The 19,641-nt window shown below is 38.4% G+C and overlaps 1 protein-coding gene across 6 annotated transcripts in view; it reads right to left on the bottom strand.

Annotated features, from left to right (window-relative positions):
* Positions 1-19,641, bottom strand: part of camta1a (calmodulin binding transcription activator 1a) — a 492,714-nt gene that overhangs the window by 99,694 nt on the left and 373,379 nt on the right. For all 6 annotated transcript variants that reach the window (XM_047362441.1, XM_047362449.1, XM_047362482.1 and 3 more), the window contains one exon: positions 4,440-4,511. In XM_047362441.1, the coding sequence (XP_047218397.1) occupies positions 4,440-4,511 (72 nt within the window). The remainder of the gene's footprint in view (positions 1-4,439; positions 4,512-19,641) is intronic.

The raw sequence follows: 19,641 nt of genomic DNA, 5'->3' as shown, positions 1-19,641 counted from the left end.
AAAATCTACCTTCCAAACTCTCCTTGCTTTGTGATTTTTCCAGCCCAACTTTTAGAAAGTTAAGTCAGTTTGACTATCCCATTCAAAGTCTGCTTCTACCCTCTCTGTCCTCTGCATTCCCTCCCTGTTGGTGCTGTGTAATAGGAGTTATTTTCATCCCTTTCTCTCTGTGACTGTGGCTGCTGGATGGCTGAATATTTACATTTTTCACTCACTACTGACCTTTCCCTGTTGCCGCTCTGGGAGCTCCAGTCTCCTTGCCTCTCTGATGTTGACAGACTACTGCCTGCAAATCTCATATGGACACAGCAAGCGGTACACAGGGACTTAGGCACAGAGTGGGTTCAGAGCTCGGAGGAATGTGGAAAAAGAGAGGGAGCAAGTGAGAAGGAGACCGTAGCTGAGCTGACTGGCACTGACTAGTGAGGACAGTCGTAGAGGTCTCCAGCTGCAGAAATCTGCACCTCCAGTACTAAAACTACTGTGTTTTGTTGTCCCTGGGTGGATGGTCTGATACACATAGCCTGAAAGTCTGGCTTTCCTAAAAGGCAATACACCAAAGTAAAAGCTTTTTTTTTTAGATTTTATTTGGCAGCAGAGGTTACTTTTCACTTTAAATGAATGGATATGTTAGTTACACATTTGCAGCAGCACATAGCCTTGGGGGATGCATAGTAAGATTGGCTGACCAGTGAAAGAGGCAAAGACCAAGGATTTTCTAAGCAGTTTCTATCTGATGCTGTATGGTAGTGTAAAAATAGTTGAGTGCGCTTCTTAAAGTTTGATGACTGTGTGTGCATGTGTGTGTGCTGAATATTAAGGTTGTGCTCAGTGACCCAGTGTGACCCCAGCACTTGTTGCACATGGTATACCCATGTTTTCTTGAATGCCTGAATATCCCTGTGCAGAGCTCGTGCAAAGCAAAACTTTGACTTTGCTCACTGTGAAACTGCTTCAGTCATGCTTCTCCAGTAATCATGAAAATATTTTATCACAGACAATTGCATATCTTTAATGAGGAGAAAGGTGTTTGAAAATTTGGATGGTAAGAACTGGATTTGGAGTTTACAATGCTTTGGTGACGTATTGATATCCTTTGAACTTTTCTTACATTTGATCAGATTTTAACCACAAACACCCATGTGTAAGTGGCCAGGTCAGGTGACACCAAAATTAAACGTTTTAGTCTACACGCCTACAAATGTTGCATGTGTCAGAAATCTGAAGACTACACATCACCTTGGACACATTATAAAACATCTTAGAGGCAGTATCATGCTGTGGGGATGCAATATTTTCAGCAGGGACAGGGAAGTTGGTTGAACTTAAAGGGGAGAGGGGTAGAGCTAAATACATGTCAACACTTAAAGAGAACCTGTTAGAGGCTTAGGAAAAACTTTACAATGGAATGTTTACCTTCTTGCAGGTAAAACCTTGTATGATTTGTGTGGCAAGACCCACATTTTAATCTAATTTGACAGTTTGAGCTATTTTGCAATGAATGGTCAAAACTTTATATGGTAGAAACATGAACAAAACTTTGCTGAAACTTTGCTGAAAGTGCCACTTTCATTGTGTGAATGTGTGTATGAATGAGTGGATGACTGATTGTATTGTGTAGCGCTTTGGAGTCCTGGGACTTGATAAATAGCTATACGAATGCAGACCATTTAATTATACAGGAAGAGGTTCAAGAGAATGAAAAAAAAACATAATATTTTCTTTCTAAGATCTCTTAATACACCGTATAAACTGTCTCCTAATAAATAAAACCAAATTACTTGTTTAATAACATCCTGTAAGCATAATCATGGGACTTATGTATAAGAAAGAAAACTACATAATTAGCTTTGAATGCTGAAATAAGAAAATCTTGGTAGGGGACCAAACAGAGCATAAAAGAGAAATAAAAATATGTTTTTTTATAAAGTTTGGTCTGGTGTAAGAATGCTGTTATTAATCTGATTATTGTTTAGGGATAATGTGGGTTTTTTTCTTTTGTCATTTTCCTTTAAAATATTTTTATATCAAATCATATTTTGAATAAACAACAAAATGAATTATTATGAATTAATTTAACATAAATTTAAAACAAATACATGTATTTCATTTTTAATCATTTTTATCATATTAATTTACATTTATATCGTATACATTTTAGTTATCACAAGAAAACACCAAACATTTGGAACAAAACTATTTTTTCATCAAGAAACCTATAATGAGGCATGAGAAAAAGTGTTTTGTTTCCAATTCACACAAATACTATTATAAGATTTTGATCATTTGCCCTCTTTTAGTCTGAATAGTAGTTTTACTATTTGTAAAAGCAGCAACAAATCATTTTTCTGTGAAAACCTGTGTTCCTCAGCCAGTGCTGTAATTTTCACAACAAAATCAGGTCCCTTTTTAATGCAGTGCTGCCTGAAGGCGAGGAAATCACCACCATTCAGCATTGTTGTCCTGATTTTTTTAGCTTTTCCCTTGTGTATCAAGATTTCCCAGGGTCCTCTGAATCTTTTATGAATTGCTGAAACATTGATATTGAAATTCCTTACTTCTTTGCAATTTTACATTGAGAATATTTATCTTGAATTGTGTAGAAATCCTAATTTATTCAGCCCCATGCATGAGGTTATTTCTTGATCTAGGATGTGTTGCAAATATATCTCTAGACATACAGTATCTATGAAACACTGCCAAAGTATTCAGCCAGCTATGTGACAAATCAACTAAACATGGTGCAAAATTGGCAACAGGAAGGGCAATTATAAATGAGCATTTGTCTGTGTCAGCCTTTCATGTGTGGTGCCTGAAAATCTTGCCCATTCAGAAGTGTAAATCGATTCTTAAATCTTGACACAAATATCTAAGTAGATTTAGGTCGGGACTTAAACTGGGCCATTCTAACACATATACTTTTATTTAAGCCATTCCATTGTAACCCTGGCTGTATGTTTAGCCATTTCTGCTGGAAGGTGAACTTCTGCCCCAGTGTCACGTTTTGGAGCTTCAGGTTTTTGTTAAAGACTGCTGTGCATTAAACTCCTTCCATCTTCCCAACAACCTTGGCAAGCTTGCTGTGTCCCCTTCAAGACTGCTGGAAAAATGCAAGCAAAACATTTTGTGTTTTTCTGTTAACAATTACCATTTTTTTTTGCTACACTGTCAACAGATTTTCCTACCTGAAATGTGGACCTGAAATGTGTCAGATTAGGTGGGCAGTCATGTGTTAGTATGTTTGCTGTTTTTAAGCTCTTTCCATTTTTGGATAATAGATTGTACAGGGCTCCAGCAAATACAAATGTACACTACACTTTTCAAATATTTTGTTGTAAAAACACATAAAACCATGTATGAGAGATATTAGGAAAAAATGAAATTGTACAATTGTTAAATATTGCACTTGAAATATTGTTTGCAATTAAACCACATTTCCCCTCACTGTTCTTTTTTCTTTTTTGCTATTATCACTTTATTCCTATTACTGCAAAGCTTTAACATAACAGGGAATGATACTTTATATTAGGTGTAGCAAATAGCAGAAAGAGTGCATGCAGCTTGCCAAATATATTACGAACAAGTACAAAGTGAATTCATAGCCTTTAAAATATAATAGTCAGCAATATATTCCATCTAAGTAATCATTTCCTGTTGCAATCTTGTGCATTGATATTGAGATGATGACTAGCATTCAAAGCAATGTGCAGCTCTTTGTGTTGTGTAGGTCTATGACATAAAGTCCCAATAAAATACATTGAAGTTGGTGATTGTAATGTAACAAAATGAAAAAAAAGTTCAAGGGGTATTAACACTCTTGCAAGGCATTATAAAGACATCTAAAGTCTGGAAGACCCATTGGCTTCATAAACTCCTATTCTCGATGTATGTGCTTACACTCTCTTAAAACTGTGTGTCACTGACTGTATCACGCACCCTCGAACTGTAATGGCTGCCATGCAAAGGGAAGAACGATGAGATGTATTGGGGAGGTGATCAAAGGACTGCTATTTACAACCACTCTCAAGCTGCAGACTTGACGACCAACAATAAACACACTGTATTGTACAGGGAAGCTTTTCCATCAGGCTTTTACTGCCCATCACTGCAGCTGTTAGGCAGGGGAGATGGCAAAGCTTTTAGCAGACTGAGATACCGTGCTGCTGGACGACTTGTATGGGCAACGCCATCAGAAAAGTGAATGACTGGGAAAGATAAGGGAAATGGTGGCCAGGGAGGGAAAAGGGAAGGAAGAAAGGGGTAGGTGGAGGAGGAATAAGTTGATGTCTGCCTGCTGGCTGTCAAAGGTAAACGCTTCGGCTTAATAGAAACTGATATCCTCTGTCTAATTCAATTCTTTTTTTGTGGATAGGGGAGGGAGAGTCTGGGAGTTAAATAAAGCAGGGTGAACCATACAGGAGAAGAAGAGGAGTCCTTACCTGGAGGAGCCAGTAGCACCTGCGGTGGAAGGTGGGGATGATGGAGGAGTGGACGTAGCAGCCATATAGACACTGGAGGGAGGGCAAAAACGAGAGAAAAGGGGACAGAAAAAAGGACACTACATTACAAAGAGAAAAAGGCACTGGTTTGACCTTTCAGCTGACCATGACACCTGTGATTTTTGAACCCACAACCTTTTCCCTTTATATCACAACTCCCACTAGAACCATTGCTCTTAAAAACAAAGATAATGACCTTAAGGCAGTCAATGGGTGAAATTAACCAGTGAACTCCTCAGCAATGTACCAGTATTTGCTTCTGACTCCAATTTGTTCCTCCACTTATAACCAGAATTTTCCAGAAATGCACTTTGTTTTATAGTAACTTGTTATAAAGAACTTTATTTCCAATTTAGTAATTACAAGATCTGGGATCTTGTAGGTAGAAATACATGGAACCCTTACAAAAGTGTTTTTTGCTCTAGCTGCACAAGGATACGATGATTTTTACGAGCCGAAGGTGTTGGCAGGTACTGTCAACTTCTACACAAAAGCTGGATCATGTCATTATTTTTAGGTTGTCTCTGTCAAAGCTACAAAAATCATTATTTTCCTTTTTATAAACTTTGCACCAACAGCAGAATGCTTTCAACCACAAAAAACTACAACAACTAATTTATGGAAGCATCTAACATGGCAGCACAGCAGCAATGTTATGGAGAGGCATTAAACAGACAAGATCTAAAGAAGCTTGTCCCCGCCTGTGGCTCATCGGGTATGAGGGGCTGCAACATTTGCAGCTATGCTGTTTGACTTGTTGTTCATGCCCCAGTAAAGTTAATTATTGTTTAAATAAAGTCAAGTTAAAGGTGTGGTTGGAAAAATATTACACTTATTATCAGCATGCATGCCATACTTGTTTTTGTCTTTTTTATGCATTTGAACATTTCTTCCTTTCAAGAGAGGAATGATTATAGAGCATTTTAATGTTTTCACAAGTTAGAATTAATTATACATGAATTAATAATACATGAAAACACAAATATATACATACACCCCTCTAAATTCTGGTTAAATCAGCAAGTTGTACCTTGACCACACACCTTTTGTGGCCATCAACAAGTTTCTGACCTAATTCTAATCCCTACATTTTTAATATGGTTGTGGTCCATGTTCCATGAAAACCATTCTAGAAGCATAACATTAGCTAGTTTCTTCTTTTCATAACCGTTTTATGTGTGTGTTTGGGATTGTTGTCCTGTTAGATATCTGGCTGTTAATTTTCTGGAAAGTTTGAAAATTTTGAGGTAGTCCCCCTTCATTATTACTTCCTCTAAGTGTAATATACCTGTACCACTGGTACTGAAACAGACCCTTGACAGATGATGCAGTGTTCTTAGGTCTAAAAGCTTCATCTTGACACATCTAAACATATTTTCTGCCTCATTTTTCTAGAAGCCATTTCTCTTGTTCATGTGGGTGGCTGCAAATTTCAGTTTTATGGTGTCAATTTGCTGCACCTTTCTTGGTCATAACTTTCTCACTCCTGATGACACCAGTGTTCCAGCAGTTTCCAGTGTATAGCATAAGTTTGAGCCTTGGTGTTTTCTTGGTTGTTTTTGGAGGTTTTAACTGATTTCCTTTAAGATAGATGGTTAGATGGTTAAAAATTTGACAAAACTACGGATTCAAACTCGACAAACATAAAATCACACATGAAATTTGGTTGTAGATCTGATGAACCATAATGACATTAAAAGTTTTCTTCAAAACCCCCCGATCTTAATCCTGTAAAAGTAAGCTCAAATGTCTATGGTAGGAAAACTGGTTAAATGAATGCACACAATTAGTAGTAGCAGAATAGTCAAATTTTTTACCAGACATGCCAGAAAAATCAAAAATTGTAGGGGTGTATGTAAATATAAAAGCCTATATGTATACTTTTAGACCATGTGGGGATTCGAAATAATTATTGTAAAAGTTGTGTACCCAATTCTTGTTTATGAATAATTATAACTGGAAAAAGGAGTAAAATTAGAATTTAAAGACCAAAATTAATGTATCTCTATGTATAGTTTGGTATGTATACTTTTGATTGGAACAATGTAAACAAAGATCTCAAGTTTTTATAAAACTGTGACCATTTAAAGTAGGAAAGAAAAACTGATTACATTGGCCCAATACTGCTTGAGTCTTGTCTTAGTTAAAAAGAACTCTTAACAAATTCACCCTGCAGAGGACCCAGAGCATAACTAAAGCACAGTGTTATTAATATCCTTATCGTAAACAGATAATACTGCGTCTCAGCTCATTACTGTGGAAAGAGCAAGGCAGGGCTGATAACGCCCCCTGGTATCTGGCAACGAGGGCAGGAGACATTCTTCAGCAGCCAGAAGGAGAGGTGAGTGCAGTAAACCATCACACTCTGAGAGACAGTAGCAGAGCTGCACTGCATTCTTTCTTCGTTTCTCATTCTCAGTCCTTCGTTGGATTCACGGTTCTGACCCCAGAATGGGAGGCCTAGACCTTTTTTTCAAATTTACAACAATATACAGTACTTTACCACTGCTCACCCCTCATCTGGTTAATCATAGGCAATAGATTCATGTGGTGCAATATTTTGAAGGGGAGGTGAATTGGTCTTAAAGTAACTGGCCAGAGATGTATTTGCAAAACAAATAAGCTATTTTCAAGTTGATTAATTGGCTCCAGTAAAGACTTTGATGGAAAAGAGACAGTAGAGACTTTCCGACATGGATTTCAGCTACACAGGCTTTTTCCTTAACTGTTTAAGCCAGAACTTGACTCTGATGATCCAGAACCCATGATTGATGCCAAGGTGGATGCTGAGGTTGAAGCAAATGGTGACAACAATAAATATAAACACTATTCTGCTGGTATTGCCTCAACTAGTATTGTGACATCTAGTTAAGGTAAACATTATTCCTTCCTGTGGGAGATTTGGCAAAAAAAAAAAAAAACTTATTAACTCAGTACGTTTGTTTGTGGTAAAAATGAAACAGACAGCTCTCAAGCGATAATGTAAAAGCAGCATCGATTATGATAAAAATGATCAGATTTTGTTTCCAAAAAAACTGGCATTCTTGATAATGAGTAAAAAAAATCTTTACTGATCCACCACTGTCTTGCATACTTCTACTGGTATTTTGATGACTTATCTTTGGTGACAAGTTTTCAAAGTTGGACAGCATCTTTGCCATCCCCCTAATGTTTAGCTCCCTCTACAGAGTCTTTAACAGATTCAAGAATTTATGTATTAATCCAAAGTCTTAACCCCATACAATGTTAACATTTCCTCTGCTACTACTAACATTAAAATACTATCTGCCAGGGGTATGAATAACTTTGGGTTTTCTATATCAGCACAGAAGCCATACAGATGATGTAAAATTCCAACATACATTAAGCACTCCGCACTCCGTGTGTTTTATCTTAATGTTGGCTCGCCCACCTGTTACAATGCACCTGGCTCTTATGTTGCAAACCTTGGCTCATGTTTCACATGCAGGCAAAGTGTGGCAAACTAGTTCAGCTGGACCTATTTTAAGCTCTGTCTCTTAAAGTCAATTCTAGTCAATCCAGTCCAACCCGGTCTGCTTCCCAAACCACTTCCATGTGTTTTTTGTTGCCAGTTTCTCTTGAAACCTGTGCAGTGTTCTCAAAATAGGACTCAGGGGTTTGTTGCAGTCATGAAGAATATAAGTAATCCCTTTGAAGAACAAATGTGGAAAAAACTAAATACTTGTACTGTAAGTGTATTATCAGTACTCAACAATATTCTGCTCTGTGAAGTAATGTCTTCACTAACACATGTGACAGCTGAATTTTATTTGTTGTGAGGCTATATTTTAAACAGCTGAATATTTTGCAACAAAATAGCAGAAAACAATAGACGAAACTGTCATTTTGTTTTATATACGGCAAACTACAGTTAAAGCTTCTTATTTATATTATTCCACAACATTTGAGTTAAACAGAGGTGTTAGGTTACACCACAAAAGAATCACCACTGTTCCCTAGTGTAAAATCTAGAAAAATCAAAACATATCAGGCAAGATATCAGGAGGGAACTTTGGACCTGAAAAAGTTTGGTTTATTGTTGGACAGAATTTCTAGATACCTGAAGGTCCAATGTTGAAACACGTTTAACAATTTTATGTGAGTGTAGCTTGACCTTGGGAAAGTCTAGTCATCATACTATTAAGGAAGGAGATGGTTCCATGTCCCAAAGATGAATATGTTTTGGTGCAAAACATCCCCAAAGCAAAAACAAAATATCTTGTGAAGTTGCTGACTGAGGGTTTGGTAAAAGTTATTGGTGTGTTATTATCCACAGTGGAACAAGATCAGTATCACACTGGGCTGAAAAGCCACTTTGAGAGGAAGAAGTCATTACACTAAAAGGAACATAAAAAGCCCCTTTACGGTTTGAAAATGCACTCAGGGACAAAGACGATAATTACTGGAAACATGTTCTGTTGTCTGAAGAAACATCATGACCATCATTACATTTGGAGAAAAAAGGAGAAAGCTTGGACACCTGAGGACACCATTTGAGGTTTGAAGTACGGGGATAGCAGCATCATGTTGTAGGGGTGTTCAGCTGCATGAAGGTCTTGTGCAATTCACAAAATAGATGGCTTAATGAGGAAAGAACATTTAATGGAAGCAGCCAGTAGGTTAAAGCTTAGGGGCAAAAAGGTCTTCCAAATGGACAATGACGCTTAATATACAGGAAAATTAGTTAAGTGTCCAACAAGGTACAAAGCACAACAAAGTCAATGCTTTGGAGAGGCCATCACAAAGCCCTGATTTCAGTACAGAAAACCTGTGTGCCTACAAGATGGCCTGCAAACCTGGATCAGTTAAACCAGTTCCTTCAGAAGGAATGGGTATATGATGGGTAATGGGTTTAGAAGGGATGGGTATATAATGTTAGTAAATGTTTGGTTTTAACTGTAAATGTGAGGTGAATTTGGTTGGTTTAAAAGCAATGCCTGTCCAGTATTTTCAAGACAGAAGGTTTTCCTCCTCTAGCAGTAAAACAAGCAGACAGGTTGAGTAAATTGAGTTTTACCTTGATCCTCTCTGGTTTAAATGTTTGATAAGAAATTACAAGAAATCACTGCCTGCTCCCTGAAAGTGCACATACACACAAGGGTGGACTCTTGCCTTCCACACCCAGACATGCACATGGACATACTATCTCAAGTTTCATTATTCAGCAGCTGTACTGTACATGTTCAATAAGTTAGGGTAGGTTTCCTGGGGCGATGAGAATGAGTAGGCAGAGATGAGGGGACAGGCATGGGGAGAAGGAGAAGGGAGGATGTTTTAATATTGGGATGGTGGGCTGCATTGCTTGGGGAACCAAATGATAAATAGATGCCTTGAAGTGTTCTTTGTGCTTGTCTTGTTTAATTAAAACCTAGTTAAAATGAGAAGGGCTTGCTGAGGTGGATAAACATTGATTTGCCAACATCAAACTCTCTAATGAATGTACAGCTACAAAGGCAAGGCACACAAATGGAAAGATGCATAACACCACTAAGAAAGTGCTTCCAGATCTCAGAGATATGCATGTGAAAACAAGTGTATTTATGTCTGCATCCAGCTCATTCACAAGGAAGAGAAAACAATTCACAGACACCATCAGCCCTTTCTGTTTCTCCAGGTGTTCCATTGTTCTATTCACACCTATTTGTTAGCTGATTTCAATACCACCCAAAGTGTGTTTGTGAAAGTTTGAGACACTAAGCTCCTGCAGACTGCCTCATTTTCTTATGTTTTTGCTGAACTCTCATCCATTACAGCTGTCTCGTATAGGATGTATGCCTCCTCCCACTTCTATAACTCTGCCATCCATTACTCTATGCTGGAAATGGACAGCGGCTTCCTCCCACAACCACGGTGGAATGAACATCACGTTACAACCACAACAGCTACACACATTTGTACTTTGCAGCTCTGCGACTATTTATGTCATAAACTAGGCTTTGTGAGCTTTCAAAGGATTACCAATGCAAGGCTGTGCACTGATCTATGAGGCCTTAAACAGTTTCACTTCTGTCATGTACTGCAACAGGTTTAGGAAAGGTGCTTACAAGCAGAAATGCCAACGGTTTTCTTTTGTCACGTAGCATTATGTGCCAATGCAAATGCTGATACAATAAAACTTTGCATTTATTTTGGCAGTAAACATAAAACAAGAAACTTTTATGGAGTGGATTATGGTGTTTTGCAAATTTAAAGTTTTATATTGGTGGTCTACTTTACTTATTTACATGCTCTAATTTGCTTGACTGATAAGGTGATTGAGATTTGGGTTCGTTTAGATTTTTATGTCAAAGTTCTGCACATTTCAGGACTCAAATGTCCTGTTTCCATAGATCTCAGTCTTTTCAGTCTATTTAAAATATAAATGAGAACCTTTAATAACCATTACAGTAATCAGGTTTTAATTAGGGGACCTACGAAAACCCTGAGTGAAAGGACGGACGGACTGACGGACAGATCCATGGATGGATGGAAGAAAGGAAGGAAGGAAGGAGGAAAGGAAGGAAGGAGGAAATGATCTTGCAAAATTTCCTAGCAGAGACATGCCATGCAAATGAATTAAGCTATAAATTAGGACATCAATTACTTCAAATATCCTCTTGCATGGACCTGCAGGGTTTTGCATGAATAAAACACTGAAGGATAAAGAAAGCTGATCTTCTTACAGCACTATAAGTGATGGAAAACTGCACAATTTTTTTGTCTCCTTAATTCTGACTCCTGAGCAGTTATTCATAGATCAGGCTTAATAATGTTCTAGCCTAAAGCACTTGGCCCCCTGAGAGTGACCTGCAGCTGGACAATATGATGTCGCTTTGACATGCTCGAAACGACTGACAGGTTTCCTGGTGCAACAGGCCTAAGGGACTGGGGTGACTGGGGGAGTGAATAAATTAGCCCCGGGGCTGCTCTTCTTCCCCTCTATTTGCCCCCATTATTCAATGACACATAGCTGCATGGCAGACGAGCAAGCAGCTTAAAGCATAACACAACTGTTGAAGCTGTCAATGCCAATATACAGTAGACATTAAACACAACGCCAGCCTGGGAACCTTCACTCTATTGCCCGTCCACCATTTCTCAGGACGGAAGTACAAAAAACAATCAGAGCTAAAATAAAGCTACAATTATTCAAACACAAACCCACCATGTTATACTATTAGATACATCATCATGCATATTTACAAAATCAAAATGAAGCAAAATGATTCAGGGAGAATCATTTTGTTTCATTTCATGCTTATCAAAATGTCTTTGATAAGCATGGATCATTTTCCTTCCACTTCACAATTGCACTCCAATTTGTGTTTGTCTGTCACGTAATTCCAATAGAATACAATAAAGTTTGTGTACTTAATGTGACAAGATGTAGAAAACGTTCAAGAGATATATATCTTTCTGCAAGGCACTGTATATAGAACCACACCCCATATATGCAAAGCTCATCAACCCTAGCACTTATCAGTAATTCAAGGCACATATCAGTTGCTGGTGTTTCTGCTGCTTTCTGCATGCTGAGCAACTGGGTGACAAAGTGACGCCAGAAGAACCATTATTTGCTGTCTATGGGCTGTGACAGATGACAGCACATTGCAGGGCAAGCAATTAAACAATAATTATACACGCACATATTCTCTCATAAAAAATTGCAATTTCCCAGCATGTAATTTAGAAAAGCTTCAGTACTGTAGTAAAAACACATTGAAACAAATACGTGTACTCTCAAACAAATTCACCCGCAAATGCACACCCACACACGGTGTCACTAATCTGAATGTATTGTTATTGTGCTGTCATGTGTGCAAATGAGACACAGAAAAATGATTTAGAACAGTTAACAGAATAATTCACAAGAAGTATGACCATAATATATTTATTTGCTGTCAGTGCAGACAGCATGAAAAAGGAGTTACAGCATCGTGTGTCCTCATGGAGCAAATTCTTTATGCATTGCCACTTAAGCAAGTGGTCAAAACGATGAAGTGGTGATGAGACCCAGTGAAAGGGTATGGCTGCTGGACTTGGTGCTTGAACACACCCATTCCACTTTCCTCTTAGGGAGTAACCTTAAGCAAAGCTGGATCGCAGTTCATGCAGAGTAACCTGTTTGTTTTAAATAAAGCCTTCAGATATAGAGCCAGCAATGCTGCTTGCTACCTGTGAAGCATGTGGAGACCACCATCTCCGCCAGCCAGGCAAGCCCAGTGTCCTGATGATACTTTGCTTACATCTATCTTTTACAGGTGGCAGGTGTCAGGCATAGCCAGAGATGTGCTTGTAAAATATAACATCGGTGATGGCAAAACTTGCAAGCCAGTTAGAGTGAGACTGAGAGGAAGGTAACTGTCTCATTAGTCCATAATGATGTCTTCATACAGTCCTAATCATAGCACGGCACCTTATTTATGTTGGCAATTTTTTGTTTCCCTGCTATGAAAAAAAAGAAAAAACAATGTCAGAGGCTATTGCTCATCTGTCTTTTGGGTTGATTGTCAGTTACAATGAGAAAAAGCACATATAATTTGATATTATTACTACACAAATGAATGAATAGCTTGTTTACTTTTTAGCACCCAAAAATATGGTTTGCCAAGTTAGCTAATCCAGGGATAGTTCTCCACTTTGACACATATTTGACTTGTGTCCTTAGTCAGCATTTGTTGCAACATATTAACATTGTAGATAATAATCTCAGCTGGATATTCTGTAAATTTGTCAGAATTCACTGCATTGAATGACTTGATTGAACCAGCATATATTTGTTGACATGGACTTCCACCTGGTAAAGTCACTTCAGGCCCGCTACCTCTTTCTCTTGCTCTCGGTGGAAGACACACGCGTATTCTCTCCCTATCTCCCTCCCTGCTGATCCCTGCTTCTGCTTTTTGTCTGTATTTTTCTCAGAGCCTCACTTTGCATATCCTCCAAACTTTTAAATTGTGGATTTGGTCAGCTGGACTCTCAATGTAATTGATCAAATTTTTTTTTTTTCAACGGGAAGACAGGGTAAAGGAGACCCTCTTGTCCAGATGGGACGTTCTTTTCTGGATACACAATGGATTCTTGGCAGCAGTGGAAGATTGTGTGCCTGGCTACAATGTTGGTCGAGAACATAGAAAATGTGCACATATTTGAACTTTTGATAACAGGATTTCTGCTTTTTGGAGTTGGTGGTTACCTGGCTTATCGAGTGATTCGCAAAACGTGGCCGGCTGTTCAAAGCATTCCAAAGCTGCCTGCGATGTTGGATGGAGTCTGAACAGAATCGCAGCCTGGCAGCGGTTGGACTCAGAGGTTAAAGGATATAATCTTGGAGAAGTTATACGCTCGAGATCTGCGGAAAGTACCAGAAATTTGGCTATTTGGATTCGCAATTGAGACATACCAATAAAACTCTTAAGGTAGTTGGAAATTCACAACTGCCTGAACCACAACATTTATTATTTTTCTAAATCTGGCACCCCAATGTGGCCTTGTCCACTTCTGCTAACTGGCTATTGACAAAATATCTCCCGGATGTTATTTAAAAACGACACTCTTCCCCAGCACACCCCTACCAGCTGTGTGCTGATAGGACTATGCAGCCGATTGATAAAACTTCCACCTCTCTTCTCAAGGACAATGGCGCTTCTATCAGTGTTGACAGTCTAATTCTTGCAAACACACTCATACTTATATATATTTGCACCCTCAAGATTCCACGGTACTCTTGCTAAATCTTTACTTGTGTGTGTGTTGCTTACCCCTGCTGAGGTTTTTTGTACTATTTAAGACTCTATTCTGCTAAGAATAGAGTCTTAAATATAATTTTTTTTCCTCCTATCTTACTTTACCTAAATGTGTTATTTCATTACTTTTCATAGATTTTCAGATTTCTCAGAAGGATTACCAGCAAAAGCCAATTATTATTAGTATTTCATAACTTTTTCATCGATTTTTAGTTTTATCAGAAGGATTACCAGCGAAAACCAAATACTATTAGTAATTTGGACTTTAGCTGCTCTTACACCAATGACCCAGCTTTCTTAATTAGACTACAATGGACTGGTATTACTTAGTTCAACTTCAGTACCAGTAAAAGCAATATATCATTAGCACCTGAAAATGTGGATTAAAGCTGTTTTGTACCAGTGACTCAGCTTCCCTAGTTAGAATTCAGTGGAATGATGAGACTATTAGATTTCTCAGAAGGATTCATAGATTTCAAAATTTCTTAGAAGGATTGTAGTATCATTTGATTTGTTTTTCTGTGTCTGTATCTGTGTTCATTTTCTTTGTGATTGTATTGTAATTGTATGTACAGCGCTTTGAGTGTCTCGTTACTGAAAAGCGCTATATAAATAAACTTAGCTTACCTTACCTTATTAGAGGCAATGCATCATTTTGTGTGTGTGTGTGTGTTTCTCTGTATACCTCTGTGTGGATGTTTGCATATGTCTGTTCACATGGATGCCTGGGGCAGGTGATACAGCCTGGGGCACAGCAGCATAAGTATAGCTCACACTGCAGCCAATCAGACGGCACTATCAAACTCTATCCGCGAAGGCAATGCAAAATCCATACACAATAGAGATTCATGAACCATGCAAAATTCAAACCAGTCCGGCCATCGACAGGATCCATGATGACTATTGATCAACCCACGATTTCTAGCTCTAAACAGATATGATTAGATCACTTAGCGCAGAAAAGTGCCACTTCCAGTTTGGAGGATGAGCTCATTTTCGACTGATACCATAATGCTCCGTATCTCACCTGCTGTCTTTACAGTCAATACACTCTGTTGTACTCACTTTGATCGTTTAAGCAGAAATCAAATGATCTATAGTGTCTGGTAGGGTGGCACTATGCCGAGTATGCCTATAGTATGCAGGATATTGTTTATATTTTGATTTAGAGAGAAATGGGTAGTTCTGGAATGGCTCAGTGGATCTTAACCCAGCTACTGCCTCATCTTTAAAAAAATCTTCTTTTACATGCCTCTAAATAGGCTACAACTTGTGGAATTGTAACAGTATAATTTTTCACTGCCTCTTCAGACTTAAGAAACGGCTGATGAAACATTATACATAATAAATCAAAGGAGGCTTAGATTTATCTCCCCAGTCTCCTGCATTGGACCGGCTGCAGCCTCTAAATCAGTCAAAACCAAGCAAGCTACAAAATGAATTGGCAGGCTGCTCCCGAGCTGAAATGGAAACAATTTAGACAAAACCTAAATTCCTCAACAAAGCAAAACAAATGACGCTCAGGAAGAAAACGCATGTGTTATGGAAATGACTGGCCCTAAGAATAGAAAGCTCATTGTAATATAAACTGAAACTTTTGATAAACAGGCTCAGAAGAAGAGAATTAATTAGCCACACTGGACATGTAAACAGCTATACATCAAGTTCAAAAGGAAAACAATAACAGGACCAATGGGGATGGAGAGAAACCCCTGACCACTTGTAGCACTAAAACCCATAATTCTGTTTCACTTTATTTCTGAGGCGCAGAAAAAACAACAAATTTAGAACAAAAGAAAGGGAAGACATTTTAGGCCAAGGAAAACTGTAATAATAAAGTTGCTGGGAGACTGTTATTGCACTCAGGAAAAAATACGAGTGGTATGAGAGATGGAGAAGACGAACCGAGAAGTACAAAAGATAGAAGAGCTAATAAGGAAGTTAACAGTCATGCTTATGTACATGCAAGAGGAAGCTCTCACACTGGCCCATGAACGTATGTCTCCCTGACTGAAGACACAGTCTGTTGATGCTAATGCTAGTCAGCTGGGCTCAACGCCAAAGGCATTAAGTGGAATCGAATTCCACCAAACTAGCTTTAATCAGCAGGTTTTAAGGATAGAATTACTTTCCCTCTTCTCCAGCCTGCTGGCCAAGGTTAAAGCAGACACAGACGGGGGCTGGGCGGGCTCATCTAATGGGTCTAGAGCGTGCCACTATTCGCCAACATGCTAGGACATACATACACAAAGGTGTACTGACAGCAATGTCAGAAAACAAATAAATTAAGACCAACAACAAGACCGAGACACACAATATAAAACAAATGGTTCATCCAGAAAACACACATTTTATTCTTCTGCTACTATCATCAGTATGATGAAGAAGAGCACATTTCTCTTTGGATATATAACATGATTCATTTTACAAAAAACAGAAACTGATGGATCTGTTTGGGCTAGGGGATGCTAAATCTTTATAATGTTTCACTTAATATGATGCTGTGGAGAATAGAGGAACACATAAACGTGAAATCATTTACTGCAGTTTCCATGCTAATTTAAATATTTAGCAAAAACAAAAATATGTTTGCACCTCTTCTTTACATGCAAATAGTTTTTTTAGTGAGAAAAAACAAGATTTTTATGAAAATCTAGCAAAACGTATATCCATGTAGGTTTTCGCAGCCTACTTTGCACATACTGGTTATATGTTTACTGTGCTAGAAACCACAACAATAATTACACCATTTTTCCCACATCTTACTATATTTTGTCTCTCTCCGTTAAAGTACAAGTGTATACCAAAATGGTTAATGAGCACTAGATACTACAAGGTTATAACAATAGCTACAATAGCTTTGCACCCCCATTTCATACCCAGCTTTAATCATTTTGTCCCAAATCACTTCCATTGTAACATACCTGTAAACAAACCATTCAGTAGGCATGTTTTTTAACTTTTGTGTATTAGTTTAATTTCTTGGTGTTTACATATAGTGATGAATTATGGAAACAAATCTCAATTCTCAAGTATAACTTAGTATATAATATTCTTGGCTGAAGAGCCAGACATAAAGAATTTTGTTTCCATTAATTGTGGTTCTGATGCTTGTTTGGGCCATAATACTCTTTTTATGACCACTGATGAACCCAAAATAAATGCAAATGACCCCCTGCTGGTAGATAAACTTTGTTGGAATCACATAAGCACATTGACCTACAGTAGACTGTGACTGTATTATAAAAAAACTACTTTGAATCTCCACAAGTTAAAATGGGCATAAAACGTCCTTAAAGCAGGCACAAACTGATCAGTAGGTAGTACAAAACATGCTATGGCTCCTTGAAATTGCAAAAGTAAAAAGATAATAAAGGTATGAAATGGTCAACACCCATCTTAACACATGCTAGGAATCATTTAGTAGTTTTATATATTGTTAATATAAATGTTACTGCCCCCTACTGGAGATGGAAGAGTGTTTCAGTGATGCTTTCATTTTTCTTTTTTTGGGGGTGGGGGATATTACCTTAAATGGTGACAAAATATCGGTTTAAAAAATCTCAAGAGTAGTTAGGTCAGGGCTTTTAAGTAAGTCAAAAAAGAATCTTGACAAAGTAACACAAAAAGAGAGTTTAAACAGCTTCTGTAGACGAATAAATATGTCAGGCTGATTTCTTTTTACACTTCACAAAGAGTCCGGTAAGACCTCGCCTTGACCTCGGCATACTACAGCAGTCAAGGCATTGATGCCTGTCAACAAAAGAAAGCTCACGCAACCTTGCAGCACTTCTGTCAGCTTCTCAAAAGTCAATCTGTGTTCCTCTATAGTGCCCACACTGTGTGCAGGGCCCTACATATGCAATGGTAAGAAATGTTCCTTTTCCACTTTCCCATCTTTTCTGTTCTTGTTCTTATCTTTCTCGTCTCCTTATTGACTTTCCTTCACATGGAAGAACATATACTTACTGTGGAGATGAATTACAAACTAAATCAGCAGACATGCTGACATGGTCAGCATCAACATTTCTAAGCCTTGTTCTTTTGTTTCAAATGCTTTAAAATTTATGTTTAAATCCTGGACATTTTAAGAAAGCAAAAAAGCTTTTGTTAATAATGGGAGGTTTAAAAAAACCTTTGAATGTGACAGATAGGTGTGTTTGTGTTGAGTGGGTGTGTGTGAGCGCGAGTTTGTCACCTAAGGGCGGGAACATTTGGAAGTGTGGCGAGAACGGTAAAAAGCCTGCAATCCACAGCACCCAAGAGCAACAAAAGACAGGTGGACCTGGCAGCAGAAGGCAGCAGCAGTTCCAGGCAGCAAGATATAAAACATCCCCCCAGGTCAGCCATACACCCAGCTCAGAAGTAAGTCGCCATCAAGGCACAGGAGCAGCAGCCCTCAGGTCAAAGAGGCAGAGTGCGAGATGCAGGGCAACGACTCCCACCCCTACATCTGTACCCTCTTAGTCAATGATGCTAAATTGCTATCAGTCTAACAATGATGTTCCAGACATTTCCAAGATATGACAGACTTGAGCCTTGGCAGTTCTTTGGTTGTTCTTGAAGATACTAACCATGGTTGAAACTGACACAATTTGGAGTTCCAATAAGACAGTGATCCCAAACACACACAACCTTGTTTTGGATGAGGTTTTCCAAAGCCTGGGATCAATCAAGTGACTGTCCACTGTCGCTACATGCTCCAGGAGTGAATTCTGCAAGTCACTGACTCAATGCCAACCAATTTGAATAATAAACTTAATTTGACTGGACTGTTTGGTAGTTAGGATTAATTGGAATGTATGTACCTGACTTGAAATCTGTATGATCTGATTAAATTGACTGTGAAGTGCCTTGACATGGCATGTGTTGTGAATTGCTGCTATATAATTAAAATGGAATTGCATTGAACTGAGCTGAATTCTATAAAGCATTTGTGGACAATACTGAAAAGCTAGGTCCAACCCAGAAAACTAATCAATTTAAATGGAATCTACTATTTTCACCAAAGAGAGAGACCAAATATGCACCCACTACAACCAGAAGGCTACAAAAAGCATCTAGTCAAGATAAATACACTACTAACAAAATGTCAAGGGGTGGAGAGAGGTGGAAGACATACAAGTCGCCTGGACCAGGAGTCAAACCAACAACAGCTGCTTCAAGGACTGAAGCCTCTGAATATGGGTCACACATTTTACCTCTGCAAGACCACCGCACCCCACCTTTACAAACTAATTAGACCATCTCTAAATTTTTGAACAGAACTTTTTCAGTATGGCCCAGGATTGCAATTCTGGACCATACAATAACCTGAGGGCAGCCCTTCAAAATGAGTGGAAAGCCATGCCTAAGCAGACAACCTGTCAAATTCTCAACAGCATTAGAAGATGTTA

Source organism: Girardinichthys multiradiatus, chromosome 1, assembly GCF_021462225.1.
Source record: "Girardinichthys multiradiatus isolate DD_20200921_A chromosome 1, DD_fGirMul_XY1, whole genome shotgun sequence".
Taxonomy (NCBI): domain Eukaryota; kingdom Metazoa; phylum Chordata; class Actinopteri; order Cyprinodontiformes; family Goodeidae; genus Girardinichthys; species Girardinichthys multiradiatus.
Note: the sequence above shows the minus strand (reverse complement) of the source record. Positions and strands in the feature narration are given on the sequence as shown.